The following is a 26641-nucleotide window of genomic DNA, read 5'->3' on the forward strand; positions in this document are numbered from 1 at the left end:
CAGACATATATTTAAGTAGCTTTCGAGTAAACTCGAATAGCCTCGATTAGCACTGCTTATTATCCGATTTTTAACATGTTTTATTTTGTGGATAATATATCAGAACATACACTACAACCTCAATTCTGGACGTCAGAGGTAAACTATCGTAAATGCAAAAACGACAATTTTGAGCTTAAAAAAAAAATCGTATGTGACTTGTTCTGTCTGTGTATGTTTCGCAGGAATTAAGATAAGCTATGTGATACTACCGTACGTACGGGGAGAACTTAGCGGTAAACAATGGCAAGACCGACTCTCAAAGATGGCGAATCGAGTAGCCGGAATTGTTGGAAACGTGAGTTTGTTTTGGTTTGTTGTTACCGTATGTAGTTGATGTAATTTTATGAAAGTTGGCGGTAAATGTTAGTTTCTTTGTAGAATATAGGTGTGCGAGTGTATTTATATGAGTCAGTGGACACAGGGCCGGTACTAGCAGATTTGTCGGGCGGGGGGGGGGGGGGGGGAGCAAAGATCAGTTTGCCGCCCCCCTTCCCACGATCCCGCTCCCCCTACCACTGAAATATAATATCTCCGTAAGCTATTTTTTTTTTTAGATATGGCCGTTGAAAGTACACACCACATGTATACTATTAAGAAGTTGTATTTATGAAAAACTCATTAATACACTTATACATATTAATACATACATTACACTTGTATTGAAAACACTTATATTAATACACTTACACATGACTAATACAAATAATTTGTTTGTAATGTAACTCAGTTGTAACTACGCAAAAATTTCTTATGTATTGTACCTCAAAATTGAATTCTTCGAGCTTTCTTAGCAGCAAATGTACTGATGATGTCTTCAAAGTTGATAAGGATGCTCGTTTGTGTTCAGTTGATATTATACTTAGATTAGACAGTCTCTCCTGTCCCATTGTACTTCTCATGTAGTTTTTGATGATTTTGAGTTTGCTAAAACTTCGTTCTCCAGATGACACTGTAGCCCTCCATAACAAATCATTTAATGCTCAATAGGCGAACTGTTGTCTCTAAAATGAATCAATTTTGGTAGAAAATTCAAGTACATTTAGGGTTGTTAACTTACCCAACAAGTCCTCATAATTTGATATCTTGTCTCCTCCTTCTGGCGATTTTCGTTTGGCAGGTGTTGGTTGAGACATATATGACGGCTGCCCAGGAAATATAGTTGGCACAGCTAGAAAACGCAAATGTTGAGATAGCCACCTCCTTATTTGAAGGGTAATTGGATTTAGGCCTACATCCAGGCACTCTACACGTTCGTCCCATTTTACAAAGAGGAGCATACACTACACTAACACATTATAGTAATAATCATAATTAAATGATAAACTTCAGAGTACTTTAGACAATTCATAATAGTTCAGTAGGTACACTCAACCTATCACATAACCTAGCAATACTTCCTAACACCAGGCTGCTCAAATTAGAATTCTATAGTATTTAACACATACTATTGCTGAAATTACATCCTTTACTGATGCATTCTCATACAGTTACGACTTTTAAACACGAACGAACACTTCTAATAACGTTGAAATAACAACAACGGGCTACGAAACCACCATGTAAACAAGACTCGTGCCTATATATCGCTGCACTAAAAAACTGACGTCATCACTATGGAACTGTCATGTGTAGTAGGCCGGAACTTCGAGTTGGCCGTGCACAGATAGGTCTTATGGCGACGCACAGTGGGTAATTTCTAGCATCCAGCCGGCCAAAAATAATATTTTTAACCCTTGTCTTTGGTGCGCATTTTATGAGAGTCCTGTTTATAAGACTCTTAATAATAATAATGTTATTTGTTTTACGTCCCACTAACTACTTTTTAAGGTCTTCGGAGACGCCGAGGTGCCGGAATTTAGTCCCGCAGGAGTTCTTTTACGTGCCAGTAAATCTACCGACACGGGGCTGTCGTATTTGAGCACCTTCAAATACCACCGGACTGAGCCAGGATCGAACCTGCCAAGTTGGGGTTAGAAGGCCAGCGCCTTAACCGTCTGAGCCACTCAGCCCGGCTATAAGACTCTTGGGTACAGTAATTAAGTATTGAAAAGTCGCGCTGTCTGATTATCTAATTTCACCGAAGGGTTAAAGTGGCTCTCCTCCGTTAGGGCATCATATTCTGGCGAGGCGAGCGCGCAGTTATTATTATGTGAGGGCTCAGCAAAGACGCCAGAACTAAATATTTCTTTAGCTTGCAATGTAATTATATTAGATGAAGGTATGTATTTTTATATAATATGTAGCATTTTCTGAAAATTACTATATTGTTGTCCGAAATATGGACTTGAAATTCAGGTACACGGTGTCCAAGCGCTATCTAATTATACAAATTTGAGCTGACTTCCAAAATGGATTGCCTTTGATTTCCGCAATGAAAGTCTTTTGGATGAGTTATCTATACTTTAATGAATAGAAAACCGTGACTTTTTGCTGCGACCAGGCGCGACCATGAGAGTAATTAATTTATTTCAGAAACCATGTACTCTGTAACCCGGAGGTCGGTTTTCGAGCTGTTGAGGAACAGCAGGGAATATAAGCGGAACGATGATATTGCGAATGTTGTACTTGAACATTTAGGCTTTGGGGATTGTTCCGAGGATACATGCAAGTCAATAAGGAAATCTGTCAGTATTTTGTGTGCTAAAATTCGATCACGCTGGAAAAATATAGTAGAAAAAGGGACAAATTGCTGAAGTACAATGAAAGTTGGTTCGAGCAGAGAATGAGCCTTGCAGAAGGACATGCATCACAACTTAGCCTACAAGGAATACGAAGCCTGCCCAATAGCCAGTCATAGCTGTCCGCCCTGTGGATGCTATATTTGCCGCTAGAGGCGCTGCAATTCAACCTCACATGAACACCTCGGTTGGCGGTATTTCTACACGTTGTATGCTTACTGGTGACGTCTACTGCGAAAGTTGAATGTTAATACTGATAGAAGTAATGAAACTCAATAATTATTTTGTTTTGTCCGAATCCTTGGCTGAATGGTGCGCGTTGAGGCCTTCGGTTCAGAAGGTCCCGGATTCGATTGCCGGCCGGATGGGTAATTATAATCACGTCTAATTAATTCTTCTGGCTCGGGGACTGGTGTTTGTGTTTGTTCCAACACTTTTCCTTTCATATTCAGACAACACACTGCACTTCCAACCACCACAGGAACTTGATATAGTAATTACTAGACCTCGGACTTTTAGGTGCTAAAATGTAATATTAGCTGCCTAAAACAGGCTCTCAGATAGGCTCTACAATATTTTTAGGCAGCTGCAGTTTTACGTATCTTAATATGCATTATTTAAAACACCATGTTGATTTTGCTAAATTGATTATAATTCGTTATGGCGAAATATAAAACAAGTTTCACTCACCTCTTTGCTGCAAACTTCACAGAATATTATTTTACCATCCGATGTGAAATGGGTAAACTCTTGTAAATTGAGGATGACTTGGAACCTGACACTTTCGGCTTAATTCACACACTGACCAAACGGGAAAAGGGTATTGTTAAAATACGTCAATTATATTACACTGGTGTACTGCTGCGTACGGTTTTGTAAACAAGGCCCTAGAAATAAAGTTCCTGGAACTAGTTTCCATGAACTCCCTTGCGAAGAGACAACTAGGGAATTATGGATTAAAGCAATAAGCAGACAAGGTATGGTACAGTAAATACGCAGACCTTGTGACGGCAAAAATTAGGTTTATTATTATTATTATTATTATTATTATTATTATTATTATTATTATTATTATTATTATTATTATTATTATTATTATTATTATTATTATTATTCCTGTTCTGATGATAATAATATCCTTATTCTGTTATGTAGGTGGTACCTAGTGACCGCTCCGTCGAGTGCTGCAATGGCACTTATTACCAAAAACCCTGACACGAACGGGAATCAAACCCGGGGCCGCTAGGTGGACGCGTTGCCACCTACACCGCGGAGCCGTAGTTTAGGAGTCATTTGTGCCATGTTTTACAGCACAGCACTTACAGACTTGAACCGCCTGAACTCCTCCGTCCGCTCGTAAATCTATATATATAAAATAACTTGTCCTGACTGACTGACTGACTGACTGACTGACTGACTGATTCATCATCGCCGAGCCAAAACTACTGGACATAAAGAAATGAAATTTTGGGGATATATTCATATTAAGATGTAGGTGCTCGCTAAGAGAGGATTTTTTGATATTCCGTCGCTAAGGGGGTGAAAAGGGGGGTGAAATTTTAAAAAGAGTGTATCTATATCTCAAAACTTTAAAAGTTTACAGATGTAAAAATTGGTATTTAGAATCTTCTTTTAAAATAAGGATACACGTATTTTTTTGTTTTCTGAAATCGCCAATAGGAGGGGTGAAAAAGGGCGAAAATGGGGAAAAATGGGTTGAATGCCTTCAATCAGGATACCGGTACGTATATCTCAGAAACTGAAGATATTACAGACCTGAAAATTGGTACTTTTGATCTCTTTTAAAAATAAAGAAACACGTATTTTTTTGTTTTTGGAAAATCCAATTAACGGGAGGGTGAAAAGGGGGTGAATTTTTAAAATGAGTGAATCTCTATCTCCAAACTTTTAAAGTTTGCAGATGTCAAAACTGATATTTAGAATCTTCATTAAAAATAAAGAAACACGTATTTTTTTTGTTTTCGGAAAATCGCAATAGGAGGAATGAAAAGGGGTGGAAAAAGGGTTGAATGCCTTTAATGAGGCTACTTATATCTCAGAAACTGAAGATATTACAGACCTGAAAATCGGTGTTTGGGATCTCCTTTAAAAATAAACACGTATTTTTTTGTTTCTGGAAAATCCAATTAAGGGAGGGGGTGAAAGGGGGGTAATATTTTAAAATGAGTGTATCTATATCTCAAAACTTTTAAAGGTTATAGATGTGAAAATTGGTATTTAGAATCTCCTTTAAAAATAAAGAAACACGTATATTTTGTTTTCGGAAAATCCAATTAATGGCGGTTAAACAGGAGTGACAAATTGGGGTGAATTTTTGAAAGACTATATCTACCGAATATCTTGGAAACGTAAAATGTTACAGACGTAAAAAGTGAGTGTTTGGAATCTCCTGTAAATGTAAAGAAACATAGGTGATTTGTTTTTGGAAACTCCACTTAAGGGGAGCTCAAAAGGGGTGAAATTTTGAAATGAGAATTCTTACAGTATATCTAAAAAACTTAACATGTTACAGAAGTGAAAAATGGTATTTTTTATCTCTATTAAACATAAAGAAACGTGTATTTTTAGTTTTCGGAAATATCACCTGGGTGGAGGGGGGGGGGTAAAAGTGACTGAAAATGGTGTTGAATTATTTTAATTAGGCTACCGATATATCAAAAATGAAGATTTTACAGACGTGAAATTTGATATTTTCAATCTGCTTTAAAAGTAAAAATACACGTATTCTCTTAAAATCCAATGAAGCTGGGGGGGGGGGGGGGAGAATTGAAAAATTAATTGGCTTAATTGTATGAGAATACATACATCTAATAAAAACTAAAGTTATTACAGATGTGAAAATTCGTATTTGGATCTCCTTTAAAAACAAAGAAAAACGCGTTTTGGGCGGGAAACCATCTTGGAGGGCGGGAGTGTTAAGGAGTTGAATTTCTTTCATGAGGACACATAAATCAAAAACTGAAGAAGTTAGAGTCGTGATAATTGGTATTTATAAGATCCTTTACTATTAAAGAAACAAGTATTTTTTCGGGAAAGTTCACTTGGGGGGGGGGGGGGGAGTAGTGTGAAATGAAGTGAAAAAAGTAAATTACTTTCATGGGGATACTTATATCTCAAAACTGAAGGTAATAGACGTGAACATTGGTGTTTGAAATCTCCCTTAAACATAAAGAAACAAGCCTTCTTTTAATTTTTTGCGGGGGAGGGGGGTGGCGGTAAATAAACTTAACGGCGGTGGGGTGTAGAAGGAGGTGAGACCAATTGATTTTACTGTTATTAATGTAGTTAGAAGGATCCTCCGTTGCTCAGGCGGCACCGCGCCGGCCTCTCAAAGCTGGTTTCCGTGGTTCAAATCCCGGTCACTCCATGTGACATTCGTGCTGGACAAAACGGAGGCGGGACACGTTTTTCTCCGGATACTCCGGTTTTCCCTGTCATCAGCCATTCCAGCAACACATAATAATAATAATAATAATAATAATAATGTTCCGGACCGTCGTCAAATGTGCGGACCGCGCTGGCAACGGCTCCTGGACGGGTAATGACCAAGAATGCAGTCCGGCCGCGGGTTCAGTGCCGCCAAATCACCCAATATGACACCACGCCGGATCTCCTGAAGGATTTTATCCATATTAAAAATGATTAAAGGAAAAGATGGCAAAGATTTACGGACCCAACTGACCAGGAGGAATACCTGAGCCTAGCCCGGAAAGTACGAAATCGATTGCTGGAAAGGAATATTGAAACATGGGAGGAAACGTGCTGTAAAATAATAGAAAACGAGTCAGATCGGTAATTTTGGAGGATTCTCGCAGAAAACGAGTCAGATCGCGAATTTCGGCGGATTATATATCTAAAACAATAAGCATTCAATTATAAATTTCAGTATAATACCGTAGCGAAGCACGGGTATCTTGCTAGTAATCTATATATATATAAAATAGCTTGTCCTGACTGACTGACTGACTGATTCATCATCGCCGAGCCAAAACTACTGGACATAAAGAAATGAAATTTTGGGGTTACATTCATATTAATATGTAGGTGCTCGCTAAAAGAGGATTTTTGGATATTCCGTGGCTAAGGGGGTGAAAAAGGGGGTTAATTTTTAAAATGAGAATATCTGTATCTCAAAAACTTAAAGATTTAGAGTAATAAAAATTGGCATTTAGAATCTTCTTTAAAAATAAGGAAACACGTATTTTTTTGTTTTCAGAAAATTCCAATAGGAGGGGTGAAAACGGTGAAAAAGGGGTTGAATGCCTTTAATCAGGATACCGGTAATTATATCTCAGAAACTGAAGATATTACAGACCTGAAAATTGGTACACTTGATCTCTTTTAAAAATAAAGAAACACGTATTTTTTGTTTTTGGAAAATCGAATTAATCGGAGGGTGAAAAGGGGGTGAATTTTTAAAATGAGTGAATCTATATCTCCAAATTTTTTAAGTTTGCAGATGTAAAAATTGGTATTTAGAATCTTCATTAAAAATAAAGAAATGCGTATTTTTTTTGTTTTCGGAAAATTGCAATAGGAGTGAAAAGGGGTGAAAAGGGGGTTGAATGCCTTTAATGAGGCTACTTATATCTCAGAAACTGAAGATATTACAGACCTGAAAATTGGTGTTTGGGATCTCCTTTAAAAATAAAGAAACACCTATTTTTTGTTTCTGGAAATTCCAGTTAAGGGGGGAGTTAAAAGGGGGTAATATTTTAAAATGTGTGTATCTATATCTCAAAACTTTTAAAGGTTATAGATGTGAAAATTGGTATTTAGAATCTCCTTTAAAAATAAAGAAACACGTATATTTTGTTTTCGGAAAATCCTAATAGGAAGGGTGGAAAAGGTTGGAAAAGGGGTCGAATGACTTTCATGAGTCTACTTATATTTCAGAACCTGAAGATATTACAGACCTAAAAATTGGTGTTTGGGATCTTCCTTAAAAATAAAGAAACAAGTATTTTTTGTTTTTGGAAAATCCAATTAATGGGGGTGAAAAGGAGGTGATTTTTTTTAAATGAGTGTATCTATATCTCAAAACTTTTAAAGTTTATAGATGTAAAAATTGGTATTTAGAATCTCCTTTAAATATAAAGAAACACGTATTATTTTGTTTTCGGAAAATCCCAAGAGGAAGGGTGAATAATGGGTTGAATGCCTTTAATGAGGCTACTTATATTTCAGAACCTGAAGATATTACAGACCTGAAAATTGGTATTTGGGATCTACTTTAAAAGTAAAGAAACACGTATTTTTTCGTTTTTGGAAAATCCAAATATTGGGGGGTGAATTTTTAAAAATGTGTGTGTCTACATCTTAAAACTTTAAAATTTACAGACGTAAAAATTGGTAGTTAGAATCTCCTCTAAAAATAAAGGAACACGTATTTTTTTTTGTTTCCTGTAAATTCCAATAGGAGGGGTGTAAAAGGGTGAAAATGGGTTGAATGCCTTTAATGAGGATACATATATCTCAGAAACGAAAGATATTACAGAACTGAAAATTTGTATATGGGATCTCCTTTAAAAATAAAGAAACGCGTATTTTTTAGTTTTTGGAAAATCCAATTAATGGCGGTTAAACAGGAGTGACAAATTGGGGTGAATTTTTTGAAAGACTATATCTACAGAATATCTTGGAAACGTAAAATCTTACAGACGAAAAAAGTGGGTGTTTGGAATCTTCTGTAAATGTAAAGAAACATACATGATTTGTTTTTCGAAATTCCACTTAAGGGGAACTCAAAAGGGGTGAAATTTTAAAATGAGAATTTTCACAGTATATCTAAAAAAACTTAACATGTTACAGAAGTGAAAAATGGTATTTTTTATCTCTTTTAAACATAAAGAAACGTGTATTTTTAGTTTTCGGAAATACCACTTGGGTAGAAGGGAGCGGCGTAAAAGTGACTGAAAATGGTGTTGAATTATTTTAATTAGGCTACTGATATCTCAAAAATGAAGATGTTACAGATATGAAATTTGATATTTGCAATCTGCTTTAAAAGTAAAGAAACACGTATTCTCGGAAAATCCAATGAAGGGGGGTGGGGGTGAAAGAATTGAAAAATTAATTGACTTCATTGTATGAGAATACATACATCTAATAAAAACTAAAGTTGTTACAGACGTGAAAATTCGTATTTGGATCTCCCGTAAAAACAAAGAAAAACGCGTTTTGGGGGGGAAACCATCTTGGAGGGCGGGAGTGTAAAGGAGTTGAATTCCTTTCATGAGGACACATAAATCAAAAACTGAAGAAGTTAGAGTCGTGATAATTGGTATTTAGAAGATCCTGTACTATTAAAGAAACAAGTATTTTTTGCGGGAAAATTCACTTGGGGAGAGGGGGGGTAGTGTGAAATGAAGTGAAAAAAGTAAATTATATTTATGGGGATACTTATATCTCAAAACTGAAGGTAATAGACGTGAACATTGGTGTTTGGAATCTCCCTTAAACATAAAGAAACAAGCCTTCTTTTAAATTTTTGCGGGGGGCGGGGGTGGCGGTAAATAAACTTAACGGCGGTGGGGTGTAGAAGGAGGTGAGACCAATTGATTTTACTGTTATTAATGTACTTATAAGGATCCTCCGTTGCTCAGGCGGCAGCACGCCGGCCTCTCACAGCTGGGTTCCGTGGTTCAAATCCCGGTCACTCCATGTGACATTCGTGCTGGACAAGTTTTTCTCCGGATACTCCGGTTTTCCCTGTCATCAGCCATTCCAGCAACACATAATAATAATAATAATAATAATAATAATAATAATAATAATGCTCCGGACCGTCGTCAAATGTGCGGACCGCGCTGGAAACGGCTCCTGGACGGGTAATGACTAAGAATGCAGTCCGGCCGCGGGTTCAGTGCCGCCAAGGCACCCAATATGACACCACGCCGGATCTCCTGAAGGATTTTATCCATATTAAAAATGATTATAGGAAAAGATGGCAAAGATTTACGGACCCAACTGACCGGGAGGAATATCTGAGCCTAGCCCGGGAAGTACGAAATCGATTGCTGGAAAGAAAGATTGAAAAATGGGAGGAAACGTGCGTAAAATAATAGAAAACGAGTCAGATCGCGAATTTCGGGGGATTATATATCTAAAACAATAAGCATTCAATTATATATCTAGTATAATACCGTAGCGAAGCACGGGTATCTTGCTAGTTATCCCATACTTCTGCACGTCTTTCGCGTTTTTTACATATGTCCAGAAATTAAAAGCGAATTCAAATTTAACTTGAAACTACTGTATTCTAGCGCCAATATAATGGGAATATTTCCATAATAATAATAATAATAATAATAATAATAATAATAATAATAAACGACCGGGCGAGTTGCCGTGCGCGTAGAGGCGCGCGGCTGTGAGCTTGCATCCGGGAGATAGTAGGTTCGAATCCCACTATCGGCAGCCCTGAAGATGGTTTTCCGTGGTTTCCCATTTTCACACCAGGCAAATGCTGGGGCTGTACCTTAATTAAGGCCACGGCCGCTTCCTTCCAACTCCTAGGCCTTTCCTATCCCATCGTCGCCATAAGACCTATCTGTGTCGGTGCGACGTAAAGCCCCTAGCAAAAAAAAAAAATAATAATAAACGAAGTGTACTGTGTAAGTTCTGCACAGGTAGGGCCTGCACTTTTCTGAGAAACAACTGAACCTATTTAGATATATTGTTTGTTGTATCTACAGGGTTTATACCTACAGGTATATGGGATATGTATTATATGTCGATATAATTACATTTTCTTGATAACAAATGAGAGGATGATTGAATTACTCTGAACGACTAAACGTTCTTTGTTAAGGGATATTTTATGGAATATCGGTGATATAGATCAATTTTTGTGTACCGTACGCACACCTTTTAGTGATACATGGACACCCTAGTGCTGAAATAGGTCGACCTCGGGTATCTTCGAGATTCGTATTGGCAAGCTTATGTATCGCTGTGTGACATCTGGCGTACACTTTACGTACTAGTACTGTTGTTGTATACACAGCAAAGCCAAACTATAGAATTCATGCTGAGAACAACATTCGCATCGAGAAATGTTATATAATGTTACATAAAGTGTGTATGACACAGTTGTTGGCTGAAGATAATAAAGGTTTAGAAAATTCATATCGATCGATCATATTATCGATTCAATTCAGATTTAATTTTCATTCAGTTGGCAGTATAGCCGGAACCGTGAGAGCTCCCTCCTTCCTCCACCCTCCCGTACAAAGAAATATCGCTAAAAGGTGCGCGGACTATTACGTAGGTAACGATTTTTATAGGGCGCCTACATTCATGGACGTAAGTTTGAAATTACAGCCCACTACGTCCTTACACTCGGAGCTACTGTTGTGAATAGGAGGCGGCCCTCCGGTTAACCTCCGGAGCTCCGTAACTGCTTTGCCTCCGTCGGTAGTACCGGAGATCACCGGAGGAGCGCTGTAATCATATTATCCGATTCAATCAACAGGAGGTCCGCCTCCTCTTCACAGCGCTAGTGAATCTTAGGCCTCCCGTGTATTAGGGATGGGCTGCGAACGGAGTCGCGAAGAGTCGAGACTGCCACCTCTGGAACCGACACTCTCGACTCCAGTGTCGACTCCACTGATGCAGTAACGCCATCTATCAACTATTGTCGGAACAGTTTTTAATTATAGTTCCACGTTCCTCCCTTGGTAACTCGTGATGCGATGAATACAAGATGATTATTAGCCAGCAAACATTAAATATTGTTTCGGGATTTTATCATCGTTAGTGTTAATGTTGTATGTCTATTTTGGCGACGATGATGATAATGATGACGATAATTGTAGTGGTAATAATCGATCTGACAGTATACTTTTACATAATTGCCAATATTGACTTTATCGAGCTCAGCTCCGCGGTGTAGGGGGCGACATCAGAACTCAGTCTACAGTATATGATCGGACCGGAATCTCTACCAGTCGACAGTCTTACGTCCACAGTCTAATATACACAGTCGCGAAGCTCCTTAGTAATGAAATGGCATCCTGTTGTCAGGCGGAACGACACTAGCACTCATAGCGGCCAGCAAGCTTTAACTCTCCGGAACAATTCTCTACCCAACAGTTGAATGCACTTTCCCACGTAAATTAAAAACTGTAACCACCTCGACAACTATATTAATCGTACATTTTAATTACGTTGATACACTAGACTACAGCGTGGTAATAATACCGAAGGAAAACAGCAATAGTTTATTTTAGAATGAACAGCTGATCATACCACTGTAGTTGAGGTCTTAGCCATTTTCGAAACCCTATTATTGAACTGAATTTGGTAATTTCACATAAATCATAAAAATAGTAATGAACTATAAAACAATTCAAACAATATTCAAACATCTCAGGAACCTAAATGGCTGGATTTTGAGCTTTTTTGTTTTATGACACTGAAAACTTTCATTGCAAAATATCACAAGGTAATCTAATCTTAGTTTCACAAATAATTTCAACACTAATGACTTAGTACCTTCACAGCATTAATGTGGAAAATCAGGTATTAAAATTAGGGAATTAATTGTATACTACATCGAAGTTAGTGAGCATACAGCCCATGTTCTCTCGGCTCCTCTGACAAACGAGCAAGTGGCTGGGCGGCTTATCAGCTTACATTTCGGAGATAGTGGGTTCGAACTCCACTGTCGCCAGCCCTGAAGATGGGTTTTCGTGGTTTCCCATCGTCAAAACAGTCTGTACCTTAATTAAGGCCATGGTTTCTTCCTTCTCACTCCAAGCCCTTTCCTATCCCACTGTTGCCAAAAGACCTATCTGAGTCGGTGCAACGTATGACTCTGTGTGTTGTGTTCCTTTGAGACGGGCTTTCGGTTCGAAGAAATCTGCGGAGATTCCATACTAATTTCTTCTTCTCTGCTGACATAAACTGGCTGTCTCCAAAATGATTGGAACATAACGTGATGTTATTGTACAAATAGTTCACATTTTTCTTCAATAAATCATCTCCCCTACTATTTACAAGCAATGTTCTTGCCTTTTTTCCTTCCTTAATCCGTTTACCCTCCAGGGTTGGTTTTTCCTTCGGACTGAGTGAGGGATCCCACCTGTACCGCCTCTAGGGCAGTGTCCTGGAGCGTGAGACTTTGGTTTGGGGGATACAACTGGGGAGGAGAGCCAGTAACTCGCCTAGGTGGCCTCACCAATTATGCTGAAGAGGGGCCTTGTGGGGAATGGAAAGATTGGAAGGGATAGACAAGGGAGATGGAAGAAAGCGACCGTGGCCTTAACTTACGTACCATCCCGGCATTTGTCTGAACAAGTGGGAAACCACGGAAAACGACTTCGAAGATGGTTGAGGTGGGAATCGAACTCCCTTCTACTCAGTTAACTTCTCGAGGATGAATGGACCCCGTTCCAGCCCTCGTACAACTTCTTCAAATTTCGTGGTAGAGCCGGGAATCAAACCCGTGCCTCCGGGTGGTGGTAGCTAATCACACTAACCACTACACATGGCGGCAAGCAGTTTTCTACACATTGAAAATCAAAACACCGCTACGTGTTAGAGGTTACGGTTGTGTTAAAACGTTATTTAAGTTCATATAATTGGATGGATTTCACTATGAGTTACATTCCTGAATCGGTGATGAACGAAATGCCTACTTATCTGAAGTTAAAAATCTGAATCTTCACAATATTGTTCTCTTATCCGAAAATGTAAGCAGTAATTAAGGCTTTAATGTTCAGGATCTTTAGAAAGCGTAAAGAATGATAGCTCTGGTGTCTTTTTGTAACTGAGCAATTTATTGCGCCACACACACCTCCTTTCGTACATACCATGTCAATTTAATAGTAAACCGATCATCTATAATGTAATTACCTCACGCTTACCTCGCAAAACGTATACAACTTTCACATCCCAGAAGACCGGCAGCTTGCTGGCCACGTGGAGCGCTGCAGTCGCATGGATGAAAAAAATAAGCCGAGCTTCGCGACTGTGTATATTAGACTGTGCTTACGTCTACATATCAGGAAGTTTCTGGAAGTTACGCGATGACTCCTTCACCGCCGCCATCACCTGCGCGATCACGTTCACCCAGGTCGCCACCAAAGGACATGGAAACTACTCAAACAAAACAACCTCGTCGTTTATCGGAATCTGGTTCGGGAAGTCCTGATGGAGAAAGGAAAAGAATTTGTCCGACACAATCCCTGATACAACGTTCTCCAGGCTCTGTCGAAACCTCACCGGGATCTCATGCTCGTCTGGAATCTTCTGGAACGGACCTTGGGATTCATTTGCTGGGCCCTGGACCATCGACCGCCCACCAACTGCCCAACCTGTTGGACCAACCTGCACCGTACATGCCTGCACATGTACGTAGTTATGCTCAGGCGGCGCAAAACCCAGCAACACCACCTAATATTCGCCAGCGCAGTATTGTTACTCCAACGCTCCAGCCAACTGTTCAACCGCCTTTCTATCTGATAAAGCTTACAAATCTGGACATCACCAAGGCCAACGTCAGGTGCATCTATCAACTAATTGCAAAATTCACGCCCAATCTTCAGGATTATAAACTTGAAATCCAACGGACGAGAGATGGTTATAATCTTAAAACCTGCCAACCATTTTACCATCACTTCACGAGTAACATCGGAGCTCATCAACTGGGGACACATGCACGGGCCACTAATGTCACCACACAGCGTCCAGCACAACGTCCTGCACCGCCCACCCGACCAGCAACAATTCTATCTGTGGTTGCTTATGGAGTCGACCGAGACTACACCGACGATGAGGTGGCTGCTCAACTCCAACTCGAGGGCCACCACATCTACCGAGTCATCCGTATTCGGAACGCTCAAGGACCTACTTCATTGGTTCGCATTCTATCACGCGACGTCTCGACGCTCGACGCCCTGCTCCGTGACGGCGCCATGATCTACGCCCGGCGCCATCGGGTGGAACCCTCCAGAACATCACCACCTCAGAAGATCCGCTGCGGGACGTGCCAGAGGTTCGACCACGCCCCAGGGACACCATGTGTTCATCCGGAGGTATGTGCCATCTGTTCACGTGAGGAGCATCCTACTCATGCTTGTCCCAATAAGTCGAATCCAAAGTGTGTTAATTGTAATCAAAATCATCCTGCTTTCAGTTATAAATGTCGTTTCAAACCTGCTCCTGAACCTGATCATCCTGAAACCGTTGTCCCTGTTCAATCTCAACACCTACCTACCCCTGTCTCTTCGTCCTCCCTCCCCTCCCCGAGTTCTGAGAACATCATTCGTTTTATTACGATGGTGTTATAGAACGTCCTCCCCTTCCATCGCCCACACATCCTAAATCAGATCCAGCTAGCGGCTCGATTGGTTTTGAACACTCATGTCGACGTGGCGTACTCGGGGAATAAAATGCATTTTGCATTTTTTCCCCTAAGTACTGTTCACTTTATGCGTTAGCGTATTGAAGCTCTACTATGCGAATAAGATCTCTTAAGTCCAATCGGCCGCTGCTGGACACCTCCCTTTCATTGTATGCCCCGGATATTTTTGTTCTGAATGAGACATTTCTGACGCCGGCCCAAATGCCTCAATTTCCCCGGTTTACTTTCTATCGCGCTGATCGTCCGACTCAAGGCCGTGGTGGCGTGGCTATCGGCGTCAGAAGGGATTTTACTGTTATTCAGCACTACTTTCACTTCCCTACTAATTTCTCTGAATATCTAATACTCGAAGTAATTACTCCTCAGAAAACCATTACGGTAGCTACTATCTACATACCGTCTAAACCTTTCATTCCCTCTGATTTTATTAAATACATAGACGCTACATTTTCTGAATATATTATAGTTGCAGACCTTAATGTTACTTCATATACCCCTACTCAAATCTCCGAGTTCACTAATTTATGTACGTCTCTCCGGGGCATGCGCTTCCATTTTCCTTTCCACACCCTCCCATCCAATAATTCCACCCCTGATGCCCTCCTTCTTTCTCCCTCCCTTGCCACATCTATCACCATCCAGCAGCTCGTTTCTATAGGTAGCGATCACGCCCCAGCCCCTCTCACCTTTCCTGGTGTTCTTCCCCGTCAGACCTTACTCCCTTCTCGCCCTCCCCCTACTCGTCGTTTCAATCACACTAATTGGAATACTTATCGCACTACTCTCACTAACTTACTCAGTGATGCTGTACCGCCTACTAATATTCCCACTCTATTCGCCCTAATTTCTAAAATAGAGCGAGTTATCCTTACCGCAGATTCTCTTCATATTCCTCGTCACTCCTACCACCCCTCCAAACCTCCTATACCCCCCAAAGCTCTCCGCTTATTGCAGCTAGCTCATGACTACTTTACTGCATATACTCGAACCAAGGACCCTACTACGCTTCAACAACACCGCCGAACTTTACGCCACGCGCGCTCACATATTAAAGCTATTAAACGTAAAATGTGGATGGACAAGTGTACTGAGCTAGCTGATTATCACGACCCTCAACGTTTTTGGACGACTTTTCGAAAACTAACCAAAACTACCAACCCTCTTCCTCGCTACCCTATTACACATCCCCCCAATCATCCACAAACTGACCAAGACAAGGCTAATCTTTTCGCTGACTATTATCAAACTGTGTTTTCCCCCTCCCACGCCCCTAATTTCCATCATCCTCACGAACTCACCATCATTGCTTACTCTGATCCTAACCTCCCTGAACTTCAACCTTCATTCCTCCATTTTTCTCATATTGATTATACTCATCCATTAAATGCTCCCATTACACCCACTGATATCCGGCTTTTCCTGACACATCGGAAAAACACCTCCCCCGGCTCCGATACCATCTTATATCGTCATATTCAAGAAGCCCCTCCTATTCTTTTTGATCTTCTTAGCATTATTTACACCTACATTCTTTATACAGGCGCGTACCCCGATCATTGGGGTAACGCCAATCTTCTCTTATTCCTAAAACCCCATAAACTCCCATCTGACATTCGGTCTTATCGCCCAATCTCCTTACTCCCTGTCCTCAGCAAGATCCTAGAAGGGATTCTGAGTAGGAGACTTTCCTCCTATCTCGACTCTCTAGGTCTTATTCCATCCTCTCAAGCCGGTTTTCGATCCCATCATTCCACTCACGATCACCTCTTTCACATATCCTCTTCTCTCAATGCCTATCTTCGCCCCCGTAAAACTGCCGCTTTAGTTTGCCTCGATGTGAATAAGGCTTTTGATTCAGTCTGGCATGCTGGGTTGCTTTTTAAGTTACGCCATCTTCCCATTCCTATCACTATCATTCGATTTATTTTCAACTATCTTCAACATCGATCAGCACAGATCCTCATCCGTGGTACCCGTTCCTATTCCTTTCGTACGACTGCGGGCGTAGCCCAAGGTTCCCCCCTTTCCCCACTTTTATATATTTTATATACTTATGATATCCCACAATATTTTATATACTTATGATATCCCACATCCCGACCCCCCTTTAAGACTCTATCAATATGCCGATGATCTGGCTGTCCTTGGACTTACACCTACTACTGTTACTCTTACCCGTTATTTACAGACCTACCTCTCCGTTCTCGAATCCTGGTTCGACGCCTGGCATATTGCTGTTAATCCCACCAAGACCCAATTTATTGTATTTCGGAAAAAATCCCGCCTCACTAGACCCCGTCACCGAGTTCTTTTAACGTTGTATAATACTCCACTAACAGAAACTAATACCCTAATCTACCTTGGTATTCAATTCCAGAACAACCTTCATTGGAAACATCATTTAACACAAGTATACAAACGTGCCCTTAAACGCTTCCGAGCCCTTCGTATTCTCACTGGTAAAACGTGGGGCCTCCGTCCTTCCCAAATCCTCACAGTTTATAAATCTTTTATCCGCCCTGTCGTAACATACAGTTCATTGACCTGGCTCACAGCTGACAGACAACAATACGTGACCTTGCTTAAACTTGACAGACATGCTATGCGTATTGCATACCATCTCCCCTTTGACACCCCTTCTGCTGACTTCCAACCTCTTTATTCTTTCCCCACCATCCTTACTCATGTTCATGATCTTCGTCTCAAATACTTACAATCTGCCCTAGCCATCAATCATTCTGCGATTAAAGAAGCCCTCAACCTTTCTTCTCTTACCACCGCTATCCTTAATAATGACCGCTCTCCTGCTATCTCTTACCTTTTCCCCACCCCTATCACGTAACTTCCCCCTCTGTCCCACTGCCTTTTTATTCTAACTTTTCTTTTACTGGATATTACGATGCTCCTCGCGACAGTGGTACCGGCCTCCAATATCTGTGTCTGAGTGCTTTACGACACTACCAGTGTCGTCTCTATCCGTGTTCATTTTCAATCATTCTGTGTTTCTCGCGTCCTCATTGTTCCACTAGTGTTCGTCCATTTCTTTCTGCTTCCACCATAGTGTTTTTCGTATCGTACGTCAAGATGAACTGAAGACATTTCTCTCTCAGTACGATGTGTTGTGCGTTTATACTTTGTGTGCCAACCGAAATCAATGAAAAATAGACTGACATGGAAGAAATCACATAATATTTCCTTGTTATATACTTGTTTATGTTTTACATTTTCTCTGTTTCAATCTGTATTTGATTATGTTTTGTTTTCAGTATGTACGAGACATACTTCTATGTATGTGTTCCAAAATTCTACTTTTATGTACTCACTCACCGGCCAAAGAGCTACACGTTTAGCTGGTGGCCCGCCTGCCCCTTACCGGGCAGGAATGAAATAACTACCGGCATTTGAATAAAGAATAAAGAATAATGTAGGGGGCAACGCATGCGCCTGTCGCCCGGCGGTCCCGTATTCGATTCTCGGCCGGGTTAGGTTTTTTTAATTGTAAATGATTAATACCCCTGGCCTGGGGCATAAAACAGAAAAAAGAAGCGAGTGCTTAGAGTACGATTTTACAACAAATATTTTACCAACCATTGTGCGTCATAATAGCCGCCTCTGCAGTCTAGGGAGGCCCCGGGATCGATTCCGGCCAGGTCAGGGATTTTTACCTGTATCTCAGGTTTCGTGATCACGTTGAGGTAGAGACCGGGTCTAGAAAGCTAAGAATAACGGTCGAGAGGATTCGTCGTGCTGAACAAACGTCACCTCGTAATCTACTGGCCTTCGAGCTGGGCAGAGGTCACTTGGTAGGCCAAGGCCTACCAGGGCTGTCGCGAAACGGGGCTTTTGTGTATACTACTACTACTACTACTACTACTACTACTACTACTAATAATAATAATAATAATAATAATAATAATAATAATAATAATAATAATGCAACAAGACAACGTGGTCCTTGAATTATAATGATAACCTACAACCTTTTTTCCAGTCAGTGACCGGGTCAGGAATGGAATAAATGAAGCCCCCATCCTGCGGCGAGGATAGGAATTGTACCGGTTGCCGAGGCCTGTCGCACTCCTCTGGGGAAATGATGAATGACTGACAGATAAAATGACATGATGTTGGAGAGTGTTGCTAGAATGGAAGATGGCAGGGAAAACCGGAATACCCGGAGAAAAACAAATCTCACGTGGAGTGACAGGGATTTGAACCACGGAATCCAGCCGTGAGAGGCCAACGCGCTGCCGCCTGAGCCGCGGAGGTTTTTAATGGTGTAATCTATGTTCGAATTATGATAGAGAATTTACCCATATTGGATTTGTTTTCATCGTTCTTGTGCATTTCATAATGATTAACCATCGATATCTGTTTATCAATTTCCTGATCACGACAAATAAAGACGTAAAATTAAATGTCCGTGGTCTGCTATGCCGATACTTTCTGACTTGACACGTTTAATTTTATTTCAACTTCACCATTACGCTCGTCGTCTTCGTTAACGATATCGTACTTCACTCTACTATACTCTTAAAAAACCCAATGGGTAAATGAGCAGCAACATGTAATGATATTTCATGTTATTTTCCGCGCCTCGACACGCAAGCGGCCCCGCAATGAGAGTCAAGTTCGCTTGGAGTCGAGAGGTTTCATGCGAACCGAGACCGGTGTTCGGAGTCGATGGCGTCGACGCTCTCGATTCCAGGTTTCAGTCGCGCCCATCCCTACCGTATATAATAAACCTTGCAGGACGGCTGCTCGCCGTGACATCTTGGCGGTTAACTTTATCTTCAGCTGTGCAATGACCACTGCCTGCTCGATATGCACCTGATGGCTGCTTGTACTGCCCGCTCATTACATACACAAACGTGTAACACGACTTGCGAAGAATCCGCCGCTAGATGGCAGCACCAAACGACCTTAGTTATCGCAGGAATACAAGTAGACAAGCACATAAGTTCAAACTCTGAAAATAAAGTAGAAAAAGGATTTATAGTTTCAGGGCTTCTCGAGAAGGAGGTTTCGACGGACAAGAAAACCTGGAAAATCGTCTGTATTATACTTTCCTACATTACTGAGCGAAGGTTTCAAATTTTTGGCCATCACAGTTTGTGACGCAAGTTCATGGTGATTATTGTTACTAACACACTTGAAATGAATCGAAGAGTTCTTGCAGTGCGGTAGAGCAACCTCAACACATTCATATAGCCCCGTAATTAGGCCAGTAAATCGCGGCTGGGGATACCGCAGGCGTATCCGAGTAACTGATCAAGTTCATCAATAAGGATGCATTAAGTGAGGTGTAAACATTATTCATGCACGCATTGCATTCAGTTTCTTCTTGGATTACACGCACCAAATAACCACGCACACTAGTGCCTGCAAAGCTGTTATCAAAGTGGCACACACTGATTCCGCGGTCTCACGAACATCTTCTAGTAATTCAAATACCACTGGTTGTGTTTAGTCAAATCTGAAGAAGATATTGAGGCAGAAAATCGTGAAATTTGCTTGTGCATAACGCTAGCACCATCGGTGGACATTAAAATACCGGATTTCAGAATTCTCTTTACGGAATTCTGAGCAGCCCGTGAGTCAGTCATGTCACTGCCCCCTCTTGCATTCTTAATAGCCCTAAACATAGCTTCAAATGGATCTCCTGAAAGGCCTGTGTCAGCACATAAAAAAAATAATTATGTAGAAGATGACCAATGAAAGAGGAAGTAGAGAATCTTCTTCCACATATTTTCCCACACCTGTAGGTTTGTAGGTACGAACTGTATCTCTCACATGCGGATTGTCTCCTGTTTTACGGCCGGATGCCATTCCTGACGTAACCTCATATGGAGGGACTTAATTACTATTGCGCGTTTCTGCCATGGTTGACAGTGTGGTGTTTTGTCTGTATTTGAAGAGAAGAGTGTTGGGACAGACATAAACACCCATTCCTTGAGCCAGGAGAATTAATAAGACGCGATTAAAATCCACGACCTGGACGGCAATCGAACCCGGGACCTTCTGAACCAAAGACCTCAACGCCGACCATTCAGCCAATGAGTTGATGTGTTTCTTTGGCAAGTCTTTTTTATTGGGATCTTTGGACGCTTCTTGTATCTCTTCAACATATTGGCAGAAACTGTCACATGGAGTTGCATGGATAAACCACACACGACTTAATTCTCCGTCACGAAATTTTTGGAACTTGGGAGTATTTGTTCTATGCTTGTCCGTCACAACACGAATAACATAGAATCCCGCCTTCAAAACCTGCTGAACCGGGAGGAAAATTCATTTCCTTGTAATGACTTCACCATGAAGTAGGCAGGCGGAATCGTAAATTTTTTCGTCAATTCATGAATTACGAAGCACAGCAATTCGTTGGCGAGTTGATGGTTTATTCCAATTTCTTCTTTATAGACTCCCTCTGCTTCGACAAGTCCATATAATCTGTCCTCTTCTTTATTATAGAGCAACCGCTCTTTAATTGTCATTTTGTCGCAAATAAGAGAACAAACTTTCTTCAGATAATTCAAATTAGTGGCTTCTGTTCGCAATCCTTCCTTTATTAGCGGTGAAATACCTACTCCAAACTTCATCGCTCCCTGATGAAGTGGCTATATTAAGTGACTATATTAATTTTAATCTCTGCCCATACTCATAATCTTTCGGAGAAGCAATCCGCCAACAAACACAATGCTGTATAATACACCATTTATACTAAAAAGAAGTGCAGTACTAGCCTATTTTCCGCTATTTCATTCCGACAGACTGGGGCCATTTGGTGCTGCCACCTACCGTGGATTTTTCTAAACACACTGTTTCATTTAATGCCATGTTAAAATGTTGTAATGAGCGGGCAGTTTAAGCAGCCATTGGATGCAGATCGAGCAGGCAGTGGTAATGACGGTAATGGATGTATCTTGGAACAGCTGTTTTCTAGCCGCGTACTTAAAAACTCACTGTGATAAAGGCGTGTAACCACATATTTCCTTGCTTTACACAACAAAATTGGTCTAAATTATGCACGGTAATCAAATTATGTAAAAATCGTGTTCGGAACACTTGATTGTACAAAATATATTTATACCTTCTTTTTGATTGGTGCACATATTTTGTGTGAGGGGAGGAGATTAGGTGCCGGGCTGAATGGCTAAGACGGTTGAGGCGCTGGCCTTCTGATCCCAACTTGGCAGGTTCGATTCTGGCTAAATCCGGTGGCATTTGAAGGTGCTCAAATACGTCAGTCTTGTGTCGGTAGATTTACTGGCACGTAAAAAACTCCTGCTGAAATAAATTCCGGCACCCCGGCGTCTCCGAAAACCGTAATGAAGCGTTCCGAACATGATTGTTATAATTTCGACCGATTTTGTTGTATACAGTAAGAAAGTATGTGATCGCACGTCTTTATCACGGTGAGTTTTATAAGTACACGGCTAGAAATCAGTTGTTCAAAGTCACACCCCTTACCGCCATTACACAGCTGAAGATAAAAATGTTCACTGCAAGATGTCGCGATGATCGCAGCCGTCCTGTCCACACCGGTTCGTCTACTAGTACTACTATACTACAGCCACTACTGCCGCGTTCGTTCTTCGAAGACAAATACACAATTCTTGTATTGAATTGCATTGAGGCAGTTAAATGGAGCAGATTGCGGTTGTTCAGTATTTTTGAAGACCTCATGTTTTCATGTAGCATCATATGGACCTATTATCCTTCTCATTTTGATCTCAAGTACCTCTCTTCATATTGTTTACTCGACCAATTTAATTGATTCAATGTTGTATTTATGAAACTAAGTGAATGGAGAAGTCTCCAACTCTTAACGTATATTTGCCTTTCTTTTTGCAGCCCTACTTCAAGGAGCGTTGTGATTTCCATCTCTTTACGTTTAAGTTCAGTTTCTGTACTGCATATCGCCGTTGCGCCTGAGAAAACCGCTATGTGAAATATTTTAGCTTAGAACTTTGGCCGATAAGGTTCAATATTGTGCGAGTAATATCAGACTTTTCATGATATATGTGCTGCGGGTCAGTATTTCTCCCAAAATATTATCACATAGCGGTTTTTTGCAGGCGCGACGGTATATACTTTGTTGATTAGTGTGTTACCACATGGAGCAAATAGTATAGAGCTTGTATATGTGCTTACAGAAACGTGTTCGCGTGGAAACTGTCCCGAGATGGCCCAAGTAGTGGTGGTGCGGGCTGTAGTGGAGCTCCTGGCTGGAAGTTGTTCGGTAAAGCCGCATCTAAACCTCGCCAACCAGAAACAGAGGAAATCGAGGTAAGCGGCCACTTATGGACAAGTGGCAAAGTTTCTCCATCCGACTTTTTGGACTATTCGTTGGTGAGTGAGAAAAATGAGTATTGGCTTGTATTCATTTTATTACAATGAGTTCTGTATCTTGTCCAGTTAGTTACATTTGTTTGAGCTCAAATTGATATTTGTGAGAAATTGTGTGTGAGTAGTGTTATTTCCACAAATTAAACTCAAAAGGAAGACATGCAGGCCTAATTGTGGGTCGAATTTTCAATTTCAATGAAAATGTCAAGTGTTCGTTTTGATCCGTACAAGTTTGTTGATACTTAGCCAAGAAGTTATGAAATCACTACAAGGCGTATTATATTGTATTCTAAGTTACTTCCTGATTTTATAAAATATCGAATTACAATGATTTTGGTAAATAGGGCGTGATGCGTGATGTGAGTGATGCGGAATGAAACTTGGACCTCGTGGAGGTTAACTTGTACGTAAAGTCCTGTCTCAGAAGAACATTTTCTTTTCCTAAATGCTTAATATTTACACATGCAGCAAAATGGGGTAAGGAACAGTATAGCATTAAACACTGAAATTTATTTGGCCGTAAAATGTAGGTTGCTCTTTACTTGTAGCCACTATCAAAAGTGTGACACATACTATAAGCTTAGCTTCTCCGTTTTTGTTATTATTGTTTATAGTATATAAAACACTATTGTCAAAGTATTGAATTGAATCATCCAAATTGTATTCATGAAATTCATCCCAGTTATGTTTAACTAAGGTGAATTATTCCAGCAACCTGTTGGTAACATTGTCGGCCCCGTGATGTAGGAGTAGTTTGCCTGTCTCTTACTCGAAGAGGCCCCAGGTTCCATTCTCGGCCAGGTCAGGGAATTTTACTTGGATCCGAGGGTTGGTTCGAGGTCCACTCAGCCTATACTATTATAACTGAGGAGCTACCTTACGGTCTAGAAAACCAAGAATAATGGCCAATAGAATTCGTCGTGGAGACCACACGACACTTCGTAATCTGCAGGCTATTAGGCTGAGCAGATGTCAGCTGATAGGCCAAGGCCCTTCAGGGCTTTTGCACCATAGGACTTGGTTTGGTGGTTACATTCCTTTGTCCGACACAACTTCCGTTAAATAACCGTTAATCATTAGTTTCGACATATCTTCAGTAGTTCTTTTGAAAATGTTTACCCCCAATCTTGTTTACATTCAGATTTGAAATAACATACAACTGTAATTCGATTTCACAATTAGAATAATATCACTAGTAAATTTCAGTGTAAAAATTAATATTTATTATAGTTATTTAAATAATATATATTTAATCACACGCATATGTATTTTAAAAACATAAATGTCTAATTTGATTATGTGTATAAACTCTCTGAATACTACTTGTAAAATTGCACGTTTCTTAAATAGGACAACCTTCCCTCCCGGTGTTCGTTTAATTTGCATGTTGGGGATTTCGCGTTCATTTCAACCTCAAATTCTTCTTTGGTAAATTTGTATGATGCCCTTTGTTTCTAATAATAATAGTTTTACGACCCATTACTACCTTTACGGTTTTCGGAGACTCTGTTGCCAGGATTTTGTTCCTCTGAAGTTCTTTTACGTTCCAGTAAATCTACCGACACGTGGCTGGTGTATTTAATCACCTTCAAATATTACTGTATTGAGCCGGGATGGAATCCACTAACTTGGGTTCAGAATAACGGTGCTGGAATTCCGCTCCGAAAGGGGTTATTTATGTCAGTAAATCTGCTGACTCGGGTCCCTCTCATTTAAGCATATGTGAGTACGGATGTGCCAGATGAGATTCTCCAACCTTGAACGTGCGAATTGCAAACAGTGGTGTTGGTGAAGTTGTTCTTAAGGGCAATACGAGCCCCGCCTGGTGACGTTAAGGCTTCAAATCTATATGTTCTGACAGAGTCCTATTGGTCGACACAAATTTCACTATCAGAATGTTGGCCGGCAGGGTAGAAGATTTGGTACTATACAATTTCTAATCACAAGATTGCATGTCAAAAGCCTGGATTCAGTTCCAAACCTCTCTGCATTATTCATGTGGAGTGAGATCATATGACACTTGGTGGTGATTTCGTCCATCGGATGGGAACGTTAAGCCTTGAACAGGGGGTTTCCCCCTCTCCATTCTATCACGCCACTAATTTCATCTCCTTAACTCTGATGAGGTTGATGTCAGAAAGGGCAGCAAGTCGTAAAAACTCGCTACGAAGATACGTCTCACTTCATACCCGACCCTATAAAGAACTGAACGAGGACACACACACACACACACACACACACACACACACACACACACACACACACACACACAAAAGTTATTCATGGTTTCTTTACTTTCCTCATAAATTGTAATGATGGACATAATTCACTACAAGTTTTCAGAGCAAGATTTTGCTAATGAAGCCTTGAGATAGTTCAGTTTCAGGCTTGTGCAACTTGATTCACTTTGAGGACCAAATCCAACTCAAACCACTTGACCAAGGGTCAGATCACTTTGGACTTTGAGTAGAGGATTCGATCCCTGGATCCCAGCCGCTTTTCAATCCCGTAGTTTTCAGGATTAATTTTTCAGAATCCTGGGATTTTCGGGATTGGCATCATTTTTAAAAATTTGCTAAATAGACTGTGTGAAGCGAAACTGTCAGTACTTTTGAATAATCCAGTGCAGTTGGAAGAGTCCGATTTCGAGTTCATCGATGAAATCATTAAAGTCTTGGCTCTAGTCAAATTAACTGTGTCGCACTGATGCGAATTTATGCACAGCTGATGCTGCCCTTAAGTTTCCTTTCAAGCAGTTAAATGAAAATAACTCTGAGCTGGCTTTTAAATTCAAGATACATTTACAAAAGCGCATGAAAGATCGCCGAAGAAATGAGTCGAGTGGCGTATTATGCTACCTACAAAATCCTCTTAGTGACAGTGTGGCGTTAACGAGCCCAAATCAACTTCACGAACAGAACAATGTGGCGTTCGCGTTCGATGATGAAATATAGCGTACATTTTCAAGTCCGAGCAAAGTCCTGATAAAAAACATCAGATTGTTTCTTTAATTGAGAGATTAAATGGTAAAAGGAATGTCGAAAAGGAAGAACAAAATATGCAAGTCGAGCCTACAAATACAGAAAAATGTGATTTGACGCTCAAAGTAAAGCTTCAGCTGGAAATAGAAAACAGCATGAAAATTATGTCTCCTGAAGCATTAAATGAAAATGAATTTTCCAGA

The 26641-nt window shown here is 40.6% G+C and overlaps 1 protein-coding gene across 1 annotated transcript in view; it reads left to right on the forward strand.

Moving 5' to 3' along the window:
* LOC136877554 (TBC1 domain family member 14) overlaps positions 1 to 26641 on the forward strand; it is a 586811-nt gene that overhangs the window by 436956 nt on the left and 123214 nt on the right. Inside the window, exon 2 of the mRNA XM_067151695.2 lies at positions 23265 to 23397. Within this exon, the coding sequence (XP_067007796.2) occupies positions 23265 to 23397 (133 nt within the window). The remainder of the gene's footprint in view (positions 1 to 23264; positions 23398 to 26641) is intronic.

This window comes from Anabrus simplex, chromosome 7, assembly GCF_040414725.1.
Source record: "Anabrus simplex isolate iqAnaSimp1 chromosome 7, ASM4041472v1, whole genome shotgun sequence".
Classification (NCBI taxonomy): domain Eukaryota; kingdom Metazoa; phylum Arthropoda; class Insecta; order Orthoptera; family Tettigoniidae; genus Anabrus; species Anabrus simplex.